This window comes from Hippopotamus amphibius, chromosome 9, assembly GCF_030028045.1.
Source record: "Hippopotamus amphibius kiboko isolate mHipAmp2 chromosome 9, mHipAmp2.hap2, whole genome shotgun sequence".
Classification (NCBI taxonomy): Eukaryota; Metazoa; Chordata; class Mammalia; order Artiodactyla; family Hippopotamidae; genus Hippopotamus; species Hippopotamus amphibius.
Genome location: NC_080194.1, coordinates 57,431,310 through 57,443,489, shown reverse-complemented (window position 1 = coordinate 57,443,489; position 12,180 = coordinate 57,431,310). Strand labels below are relative to the sequence as shown.

At 43.7% G+C, this 12,180-nt stretch overlaps 1 protein-coding gene across 1 annotated transcript in view; it reads left to right on the top strand.

The window, feature by feature from the left end:
* Window positions 1-12,180, top strand: part of PANX1 (pannexin 1) — a 45,028-nt gene that overhangs the window by 15,300 nt on the left and 17,548 nt on the right. Inside the window, exon 2 of the mRNA XM_057750970.1 lies at window positions 11,020-11,159. Within this exon, the coding sequence (XP_057606953.1) occupies window positions 11,020-11,159 (140 nt within the window). The remainder of the gene's footprint in view (window positions 1-11,019; window positions 11,160-12,180) is intronic.

Genomic DNA, 12,180 nt, shown 5'->3' with positions numbered 1-12,180 from the left:
ATGGCCCCATTAAATCTCAGATCCCAATTATCCAAGGCCTGCTTTCACAATGTATGTGTTCAAGATTTATAGAAAAAAATAAAACAGGTAAACCAGTAAAAATGGTGAAATTCAAATAATTATAAATGCACTGAAGAAAATAATACAGGATGTGACAAAGGAACCATATATCTTTGTACCTCCAGTGCTTACCATGTTGCCCAGTGCATAGAAATAAAAACAGCTGCCAATTTTTTTTTCTATTTTTTTGGCCGTGCCATGCAGCCTGCGGGATCTTACTTCTCCGACCAGGGATTGAACCCATGCCCCCTGCAGTGGAAGCGCAGTGCCTTAACCAGTGGACCACCAGGGAAGTCCCAAAACAGCTACCACTTATTGAGTTCTTACTGTCTGCTTGCCCTGTGGCAGATGTTTCATTTAATCCCTATAGGAATTCTTTGAGGTTTTGCAAACGAAAATTTTTGAAAAATTCGGTTCATAGAGGTTAAGTAACTTGCTAGCAAGTACACGAGAAAACTTAATGACTATTGGATATAATGGGATCTTAAAGCAATATTCAGGAAATAAAGATTCTGGAACCTCTTCTTATAGATGTACCTCATTTTTTCCCTTTAGGCTAAAATCCCTTCCCCACACCTAACTGAACTTCCATGTGCACACAAATTAGGCCTCTGTGTCTGGGAGGACCAGTTGGACAATAATTTTTTCCTAACCCTTTATATATTTAGAAGTATCTATTAAGTTGCCCCTTGGCCTTAAGTGTTTTTGCTTAAGCCCCCACCCCCCTTTTGGGGGCAGCATCCATTTCTCATGTTCATTTTGGGGTGGTGCCTGGTTTCCCCACCACCCTCTTACAATGCAGAAACCGAGACCACATTTCCTCTAGTGGAAGTGTGACCTGCCTGGGGTTGCTGCAAGGCTTTATTTCTGGCTCTCACATGTCATTTCTGCTGTGACGTTTCTGGTGATGTAGTTTATTTGATCTGGCCCTTCCTTCCCTCCGTGGGTGCAGCCTCCTTCCCTACTGGGTGAACATCTCTATTGGTTGGCCCCCTCTGCCCTGCCGATCACCTTTCTGCCAACAATCTTTCTGACTCCACATGAAGTAGCATTAGGTACTTTGTGTTAGGTCTTCACACACCAGCCATTGGCCACATGGGTCTGCTCTTGTTGGCCCTGGCGATTTTGATAACACTTTCTTTTCAACTTGGGCCTAGAGCTCAGGGCCAGGCTGCTGGGGAAATTGAAGTTGGCCCTTTCCAGCTCTGCTTGTGTTACTGGCTGGCCTTGCCACTCACAGTGCCTGTCCTGCTCCACTCTGCCCTGCCCCCACCTTCTTTCCCCGCCAGTCACTTGTTCTAGGGGTGTCATCACGTTGGGGAAAGAGGAGGGCCAGACACTTGGGATTGTATAGGACCTACACCAAGTATTAGCTGTCTGCCTCTGGAAGTTGCTTAACCTCTCTCTGAGCCTCTGTTTCCTCATCTGACAAATGACACTAAATGATAACTAGTTCACAGGTTCTTTTATTCGATTGAGCGAGAGCATCAAATTCCTATCTAGTCATAGTGTTTGGTAAATGACATCTGTTCTTCTTGGTGATTCTGTGATGGAAAGTAGCTTATATGTGATTAGCACATAGGAAACACCAGTATAATGTGTGAGTCACACTGGTTCATGACTTTTTTCCAGCATGTGAATGATTTGTGCCACCAAGAAAGAAGATCTGGATGAAACAAGCTTCAGAGGAATAGGGCGCACACAATGCCTGTTCACCCCACGCTCTTCCTCTTGGCTTCATTTGGTCACTTGCCCTGTTTTGGAAGTGCTGTCAGGCAGTTCTCTCTGGTCTTTTGCTTTTGTAGTTGGATGCGTAACTCAGCAGCCTTCCTTACACACCCCTTCATCACACCAGTGTGTTTTTGTCAGGATTGTTGCTGTTTGGTTAGTGCTCTAGGAACAAAACCTGCAGAGACTTCGAATGATTGGCCTCGATCCTGTATACTCCATAGCTCTGTTATTTTAGTGATTTTGCAGAACATGACCATTTTTTTAATACACAAATTGTATTATAGCAGAGATGTTTGTATTGATTTCCCTTCTTACGCTTCATCTACCTTTTGCACTGATCTTCATTTCATGGAAGCAAAACCTTTGGCCTAGACCAGGCTAGGACCTAGAGGTGATGGAAGAGACTTCAGGCAGACGTGTGCTGTGACTGTTTCGTCACACTGTCTCTCACCTGGACTATTCAGTACATTCCTGACTGGTCTCTGCTTCTGTTCTTGATCCTGAATGGCCAGTTTTTGACATAGCATCCAGAGTGAACCTTTTAAAGTGGAAATCAGAAGATGTCTTTGCTTTAAAAATTCTGAAATTATTTTGTATAAATTTTTAGGATTGAGCAAATTAGTAACTATGTTGATCTCTTTGGCAGTTAAAGGTCTAAATGAAAGGAAGAAGATACAAATATAGAATGAGGGGAAGGCAAGGAAGGCCCTAGTGGTGTTGGACTGGAATTAGAAGTCTCAGCATAAACTAACTCTCTCTCTTTCTCTGTCTCTCTCTCTCCGTCTCTCTCTCACATACAAACACACACACACTCACAAATTGATTTCCTTTCTGTGTCTGTTGAAGGGGCCTGGGAGCAGTGACATCCCAGGAGCAGTGAGCACAGCAGGCATCCAAATATTGGTGTAAAATTTTATTACCCACTAAAAGGAACCGAGGGCTCCTTGGAGAAATGGCCAAATGCAGGGCTGGGGCAGGGAAAGTACAAGATAAACCCAGAACAGCTTGTGCCAGGAATTACAGAAGTGCTCAAAACCGAGGGGAGCATGTTAGATACAGGAGCTAGTTTGAAACAACTTAAGCATAAAAATAAATAAAAGTAACGGATTATAAAATATTGAAAAATAAAAGACTACATGAGTCCATGTTGATGCTAAAAAAAAAAAAAAATGAAGGGAAGGAGAAGTTCCTTTTTATAGTAAAATGCCAACTAATAAATGTAGAGGGAAGGATAAAGTTGGAAAATCTTCATTTTGCAACCACAGTTGAAATATTTGATTAACTCCTGGGTGAAAGTTTGTTGGGGAACAGAATAGTTATACAGTCTTGGAGGGTCTCCCACAGACCACTTATTTCTCAGGGAAAACGGCACTTTTACAGCAAAGCCCTGGCAGATGGCACCTTCACCAAGTGACCATTACAGGTGACGTCACTCGTCAAGGGGAAACGGTCGTCAGCTACCTCTAAGGGCGTCCTGTGGAGGACCCGCAGCCCTTTCTTGGGATCCTTGCCAGTCATGCAGAACCTGGACCAGAGCATGGGGGAACAACCAACAGCAACAAATGAAGGGGCGTGGCACAAAACAGAGGGCTTTGAATGACCGAGAAGGGCTGTGGAACCCTCCCAGGATAAAGCGACTAGAAGGACGTGACATCTAAATGCACAGTGTAGGGTGCAGGATTGGATCCTGAGTGGAGGGAAAAAAATTGCTGTAAAGGATAGTTCAGGAAATCTGAATATAGATAGCACTATTATAGTCGGGGTTTTTTTTTAATTTGTTAATTGCACTGGGTTGTGTAAGAGAACATCTTGTCTTAGAAGATACACACTTTTGAGAGGAAAGGGTCATAATCTCTGCATCTTACTCTCAAGTGGTTCAGAAAAAAAATGTATACATTATATGTACATATATAGAGAAGAAGGGTGTGTGGCAGAATGTTGACAATATAATATTTCATTGTAATATTTTTTATGGTGATACTGTATTTTATATGTTTACAAAATTTATTTATTTTTTTCCAGTTTTATTGAGCTGTAATTGACATAACATTGATATAACGTAAGGTGTGCAACATGAATTGATGTACGTATATATTGTGAAATGATCACCACAGTAAGTTTTGTTAATCTCATCACCTCACATAATTATAAATTTTTTTTCTTATGATGAGAACTTTAAAGATCTACTTGCTTAGCTTTCAAATATACAGTACAGTGTAGTTAACTCTATTCACTGTGCTGTACATTTACCTCCTCAGAGCTTATTTACCTTATAATTGGAAGTTTTTACCTTTGGACCACCTTTACCCATTTCCCTCACCCTCCTTGCCCGGCCTTTGGCAACTGCTAATCTGTTTTCTGTCTCAGTGAGTTCAGTTTTATTTGATAAAACATGTAAATAAGCACGGACATATTTGTCTTTCTCTAATTTATTTCACTTAACATAATGCCCTCAAGGTTCATCCGTGCTGACACAAATGGCAGGATTTCCTTCTTTTTTATAGATGAATATCACTGTAATATGCTTGTAACTTTTCTGTAGGTCTGAAAAAAAGTCAAAGTAAAATGTTTAATTTTAAAAAAGAGATGAGATAAACAAAAGCTTTGAACCCCTAGGTATCTATTATATTATTTTCTGTAATTTTCTGTATGTTTGAGCTGGTTAATCTCAGATGATAAAAATTAAAATAATAATAATGTTTAAATACATTGAATAGTTTTTTTGCATCTTTAGTAGAACATTAAGTTCTCATATCTTTTTTCCCTGGTACCCAGGTCATTGAAACTTTATTCACTGGACAATCGTCAGGTTTTATATTGGATTGATACAAGTTCTTCTTTTGTGTGGTCTAGACATTCTGGATGTGCTAAATGACTACTCTCCACCACAGGAAAGCAACCCCTCAAACTGCTGCTTAGTTTGTCTGGTCTGTTCTTCTGGGTACAGTGCTGGCCTCATGGTGCCTTTGAGCTGTGGTCTCCATCTGGCTTCCATTTCACCTCTGCTCTTGCACTTGGCAGGCTGTATGATATTATATTGTTTACGCCACCATTCTCGATTGAATTAAAGGAGCCCTGCAGTTTCCATCGGAGGTTCACCAGCTCGACGGTATGTTCCCTTGGCTGTCTGCCCTGTAGTCACAAATCCTGGACCATGTGGTCCAGGCTGTTATTCCCCTCCATTACTGAGAGCATTGTGCCCTGTTGGGCCTTTGTCTAATTTGCTAGACCCAGAAGCAGAAAACTATGAATGTTGAAATGCCATGCAGTGTTTGGCTTGGGCTGGGTGGTGAACTATCTGGGCACTACTCGGGACTTGTTTAGAAGATAACACTTGATTGTGCCTGTCTTATCAAGGAGCAGCTATTAGCTTTGGTTGAGTTCTCTTTAAAAGCCAAGCTCAGCTGTGGGAAAAAAGAGAACTGGTGAATCAACTTGGTTTAAAGGAAAAGAAAAATACTCCAGTTCAGGGTTTTTGTTTTTGTTTTGATTTGTTTGTGTTTTTCAGTTTGGGCTACAGAGAGTACTTATGTTTTCACACTGGCTTAAAACACATGTGCTGTGGGGTTAGTTGCTACAGTGCAAAAGTGAAGGCAGGAATGGACCATTTGGGGCTTGTAGAATTTATTTATTTTCTTGTGTTTGAAGCTAGAGGTGGGCTTGGATTGAAGTCGACTGGAGAGGTGAAAGGGGAGGAATTTGGTTCTTTTTTAGAGAGAGAAGTAATCCTGAGATTCTTGGAATTTTACTCTATTTTATCATGGTTGGGATCTCTGAGTATTTGGCAAGAAGGGATCCTTTGGGGAAGACTTCATTGGGTCTTATGTTGGTGTCAAAGGTACTTGAAACAGATTCAGACTTGTTTCATCCTTAGGAGTGCTTGTTACTATTTTGTGTTTATTTTTTAAGCGCTGACCACTACCCGTCTCTTTCTCTACCACACGGTCAGGGCGCCTTCCTATGTAATTATTCTCATTGAACTTGAGAGTTTATAATATAGTTTTCAATTTTTTTGGCAGCCTTAAAATATAGCAAGAACTTTTGGGACTTCCCTGGTGGTCCGGTGGTGAAGACTCCGCACTTCTGCTGCAGGGGCTGTGGGTTCTATCTCTGACTGGGGGATTAAAATCCCACATGCTGCGTGGTAGAGCCAAGAAATAAAAAAATAAAAATAAATTTTAAAAAGAAAAAATATATACAGCAAGAACTTTCAAGTTCAGGGCTTCATAGATTGTATTATGACCTACCTGGATCCCCTGTGTGTGTGTGTGTGTGTGTGTGTGAGAGAGAGAGAGAGAGAGAGAGAGAGAATTGTGTGTGTATGTACATAATTTACGTTAAAGTGAATTAAAACTGATTTTTTGTTTTGCAGAATAAAAACATTTTGCAGACTTTTAAAGTGCTGTATGGATAGTAATGACTATAATTGATGTTGTCATTATTATAGTCTGTTTTCCCTTTCTGCCTCCCAGAACAGCAAGCAAGCCCAGGACTTACTGTTTTCTTCAGAGAAACTCTCCTGTCTCCCTCCTTCTCTTTTGACCTTCTCTGACCCAACTTTCTTCAATAACCTGTGCTTTTTGCCTCCTCTTTCTTGTGTTTGGAAGGTAAAGATGGAAACCCGGATTGATATCCCAGCCCTATAACCCACTAGTTACAAGATCTCAGGGCCTCGCTCCTCATCCCTAAAATGGGGACAGAGTACAGAACAAGGGGTGGTTCCCTCTTCTTGCTTCTGCTGCCACTTCAGTCTCTTCACTGTGCTGGTTACCAGATTAGACTCTCTTCCATTTGAAAGTTCCTCTAAAGTCCTCCCAGGCAGTTAACTAGATCTTTCTCTTGGTGTTTTGTGAAACTTGTGATTTTGATGAGTTTCATTAACTTCTCAGGAAGCCTGATTCCTATGCCACCCTCGCAGTTGCATGTAGCATTTAAATGCAGAAGCAATGCAGAAAACGTATTCCCACAGCAATAATTGGGTTGGATTGGAGCATCCGTTTGGATTTGTCCTCTGGGCAGTGGGGAACCAGTGAAAAACATTGAGCCAAGAGCGTGTCAAGATCAGAACTGAGCTTGAAGATGAGTGATCTGGCAACAGTTTAAAAAGATGGAGTAGAAAATAACATGAAAAAGAATATATATGTATAACTGAATCTCTTTACTGTATACCAGAAATTATCACAACATTGTAAATCAACTGTATTTCAATTTTTTAATTTTTAAAAATTCAAAAATTTAAAAAAGGTGGAATAGAGAGAGATTAGAAGCTCCCTTTACTGGAAGACTGCTGAGAAAATACATAAAACACCTATGTATTTACTTCCCAATATTATTATTTTTCTTCCAATTTTATTGAGATGTAATTGACAGACAGCAGTGTATGTTGTAGAGCATAATAACTTGACTTAACATATATTTTGAAATGATTACCACAATAAGTTTAGTGAACATCCACTGTCTCATACAGATACAAAATAAAAGAAGAAACAATTTTTCTTTGTGATAAGAACTCTTTACCATTTTCATGTATAACACACAGCAGTGGTAATTACATGTGTCACGTTGCATATTACATCCCTAGCATCTTATAACTGGAAGTTTGTACATTTGACTGCCTTCATCTAATCCCCCTGTCCCCCACCTTCCACCTCTGATAACCACAAATCTGGTCTCTTTTTCTATGAGTTTGTTTATTTGTTTGTGAAGTACAGTTGACCTACAACACTTGTGTTAGTTCCTGGTGCACAACATAGTGATTTTGATATTTTTATCTGTTACAAAATGATCCCACCCCCAGTATCATTTTGAAGAATAAATGAGATAAAGGATGTGGAGTTACATTTGGAGATCAATCACAGTGGTCCAGGTCCAGAGCATCCTAGCCCCAAGGCAGCAGTAAGCATCCTGACACAGGTGCCTTTCGGCCAGGCTGAGCTGTCAGGCCCTGGGTGAAGGTGTAGGCCTGCACAGCCCAGCTCGGGCAAGTCCCTCCTGCTTAGCCCCTCACTTTACTCCTGCCCTTCACTCCCAGTTTGGCTCCTGCCCTTGCCTGGCTCTCGACTTCCTTTGTTTCCCGTCTCTGGCCTGGGAATACCCCATACCCAGAGCTTGATCTGTTCCTTTTCTTGGATTTGACCTTGACCCTTCCTAGGTTAGTTGGAGAAACTGCGTGTTCACACCACCCCTGCTCCACCAGAGCCCTGGCTCCTAGGACCTCCTCCAGCTCTGCCTCACTGGAGTGACTGGTCCAGAGAGGAGAATTAAAAAAGACTGAGAGTTGGGTACAGATTCAAATTCTGGCACTGCCATTGACTTCCTTGAGTGGGGATTGCTGAACTACTTTGAGCTTCAGTTTCCTCCTGGGTAAAATGAAGATAAGACCTATCTGTCTGTCTGTTTCCCTCCCTTGATTTGGTTGTGAGGTTTAAATGAGGTAATGTAATGATTTAAAGGTGGCATTGTATCCTGTGAATATTGGGTGTCTTTTCTTCCGACCTTCCATTCCAAATAAAGAGCGTTTACTTATAAACTCAACACATGCTCAACCTCTGCCTGTAGACTCTGTTATATTTCCTTTCTTCTTCTGCAAAAGCTTTGGTATGAAAAGTTTGGATATTTATGCTCCAGCAGTTTCCACCACTGCCCTGGCGGAGGTCCCAGGACAACTTGAAGCACTTTTCCTATGGAAGGAAGGTTACTACATGTTGGCCACATGCGCGAGGACTATGGGCTAGACAGGTTTCCATGAAATCCTTACAGCATCGTCCATTTTCAGGAGAACGTGTTTGGACAGATGCTGCTAAGCAAGCAACTCTCCAGAAACTGTCCATCTATTACCTGGAGCCTGTCTGTCCTTCTATACAGCATCTGCTGGGTTTTGTTTGTTTGTTTTTTTTAATCTTATTTATTTATTTGTTATTTTTTTGGGGGGGTACACCAAGTTCAATCATCTGTCTTTATACACATATCCCCGTATTGCCTCCCTTCCTCGACTCCCCCCCCCCCTCGAGTCCCCCCCATCCACCCCCTACCAGTCCTCTAAGGCATCTTCCATCCTCGAGTTGAACTCCCTTTGTTATACAACAACTTCCCACTGGCTATCTATTTTACAGTTGGTAGTATATATATGTCTGTGCTACTCTCTGGCTTCACCTCAGCTTCCCCTTCACCCCCCGCTCCCCCCAAACCTCGAGTTCTCCAGTCCATTCTCTGCATCTGCGTCCTTAATCTTGTCACTGAATTCATCAGTACCATTTTCAGATTCCGTATATGTGAGTTAGCATACAATATTTGTCTTTCTCTTTCTGACTTACGTCACTCTGTATGACAGACTCTAGGTCTATCCACCTCATAAGCATCTGCTGTTTTATGCTTAGTAAGCCTTGGTGTCTGGGACTTCGTTGGAAGCATTTAACAAAGGAATGCTGACACAAGAGCAAAGTGAGGCTAGCCCTGGGTCTCGTGCTATCCTGCATGCTCTATTTTTTTTATAAAACTTAAGAACTCAGGTTTAATGGGATAAGAGTTGGAAGGGGCCTTGAAATGTCTTTCCCACCCCCAACTCATATTTAAGCAGTTCCTGGTTGGCAAGAACTTACCCTATTAGAGGACACTTCCAGATAGTGTGTGACTTTTCACAGTGATCTCCAAGGGCTCTTGCTGAGAAGTCCCTCTTCATGTCTGTAGGCATAAAGGCACCTGACGATGAAGCAGAGAAGGTGCTCAGAGCCTGGCCCGTTGCACCCCCTTCACCACAAGAATCCACTCTCAACATACCCATCACTACCTTCTCCTGCCATAAGTATTAAAGACCGATGCCTCCCCAGAGGAAGGTGACCCTTTGAGGCTTTTTATGTCCCTCATAAAAGGACCAGGGAAGTCCAGCTCAGTGACTTCCTACTGTCCCGTCCTCTTTGCAGGGAGGGGAGGGAGAATGGTGGATACCTCCCTCCCCCATCTTTAAAGCTGTAACAGGACCTGTTAGCCGCTTTGTATAGAAGTATGTAACACTTAGTGTGTAATTGCCAGGAACCAGGTACTCTACTCAGAATCTAGACATTAACGTCATCCCCACTTGGAGATCCCTGGCTTTGCAAGTAAGTGACCTGAGGTCACCCGGCTGTGAGTAGCAGAGTTAGGTTTAGGTACAGCTAACATCAGAGCCCAGGCACTTGGCACTCTCCCGCTGTGCAGGGTGTGGAAGAGGGTGTGTCAGCTGTCGCCTAGCAGCTGATCTCTGTGCCTGGAACAGACACATGCTCCTGTGCCTGCTTGATGGGGCAGGGGAGTTGGGCTTGGCTCGGGGCTGCCAGGAGAAGCTCAGCACCAGGCCCTCTGCCTGCCGGCAAGGAGGGGAGACGTAGCTTCAGCCCTGCACCCCAAAAGTTCTACAGGTCTCTTTTCCATGGTGGCCCGTGTGAGTCAGGAGGCACTTGGGAACATGAAGTCTAAGTAACGGTAGCATTTACGGAATGATGTAGTCCTCAGTTTGCAGAGGAGAAAGCTGAGGTCCAGGGCCCCTTCCCAGAAGAGCAAGTTGACAGCAGAGCCTCGAGTGGGACCCTGCTCTCCCACTCGTTCCCCATCTGCTGCCCATCTCCCTGTCTGCAGGTTTGCAGTTTGGAGCATCTGCCTTCAGAATGTAAACCGCTTGGGCTACAGTTTTGGCCTGTGCCTTTTTTTTTTCCTCGGAGGAGATGGGAAACTGTCAATTTGCCATCCAGTGATGTAATACCAAATGTTCCATCAACCTTCTCTTTCTCAGGCTGAACATTCTCTGTGTCTTTGTTCTAAAAAGGACTCCTTTCCTGGTCCAGTTTTCTATATTAGCTATCCTCCTCCCTCCCCACCCCCCACCCTATAGCCCTCTCCTTTCTCTCAATCCTCACCCCAAACTAAACCAACTCCGCATGTTTCCTTTGTATGTGTTTGGCTCTAGTTCCTCTCCTGCTCACTTTTCCTTTCTGATGGTTTCACTTCTTTCAAGAGTTTTTCCCCACTGAGCCCAAGCTGCTGTCATGACCAGTGTTGGCCAGAAAGCTCGCAAATACTCAGCTTTACTGCAGACTTGGGGGTTTGGTTTCGGTGCTGGCCTCACTCCCGCAGTGGTGCTTGGTGACTTAGCAAACACCTGAAAGTCTGAGGCAGGCTGAGAGGGATGGGTGGGGCGGGAAGCGTCCAGACACCTGCACTTTAATTGACTTGGAACAATCTGTTCTTGCTTCTTAGGTACCCAAATAAGCTGCTTCTCCCCCAGTTCTTTCTCGTGGCGTCAGGCTTCCTTCGTGGACTCTTATTGTTGGGCGGCTGTCCAGCAGAAGGACTCCTTTCGGGGTGACTCTGGAAACCTTCCATTGTGTCTGCATAAGGTAACTGGGGACATTGCCAGTCTCACCTGTTTGATTTATAGACGTGGGAACTGAGGCCCAGAGAGGCTGCACCAGTCCAAAGCCACGTGGATGCATGCGGCCCACCAGGGCTGTGAGTCAGGTCGTAAAACCATAGCACGTTAAAACTCAGAAGGAGCCTCAGAGATTACTTGGTCCAGCACCTTCCTTTAGCAGATGGGAAACTGAGGCACTCTTTGAATTTAGCTCCATAGTGGCCGGCACCTCATGTGTCTTGGTGACCTTTCTTTGCTTGATGCCCAGCAGTGTCTGAACCATCGGAGGCTCTCTGTACCTTTTTTATGCCTAAATGAACTTTGTTAGAGAACTGCAGAGCTGGGAGTCAGAGCTTCAGCCAGCGCCTATTCCACCACACACAGGGTCTCTTGGAAAAAGTAAGGACCAACACAGAGGTCCGTAGCTTCCAGTCCGTGTGTTACGGCAGCATCAAGAAGCCCAGGGATGACTCCGTCTGGGGCTGTTGGTTGCAGCACACCTTTTGGAATACATGCCTTTGCTTTCTGATGGGTCCACATGCTACAAGGAAGGGACAATGCTTCCCAGGAGACACCAGTGTCCTGCAGAGAAGAGGAGCGGGTCAGGAGCTCCGTGGTCGGGGGAGTGTGGAGGCAGGGAGCACAGGGGCTCGGCAGTGTGGAACGTGGGCCAGAGTCAGTAGGTTTGTGCAGGAGGACATTCTCTGCGTAGTGAAGCAGCTCCATTGGGTCTTCTCCGCATTTGTGAAAGTAGGACTTTGTTTCAGCCTGCCATTACTTTCAACCACTGGTTCTTTTGTTCATCATGAAAATGAATAGAACGTTTGTGTATCTTCAGGTATTCTCATCCACCAAGGAAAGCATGGTATGTTAGCTTCTAAAAAGCCAAAGGCTGACGTTAGTTTGACTCTCTCCTGCCTTGACCTGTTGCTGAACACACAGTCAGGATACTTCTTTTTTAAAAGAACAATTTAAGCCCTTTGCTGTGACTCAGGCTTGTTCCCCTC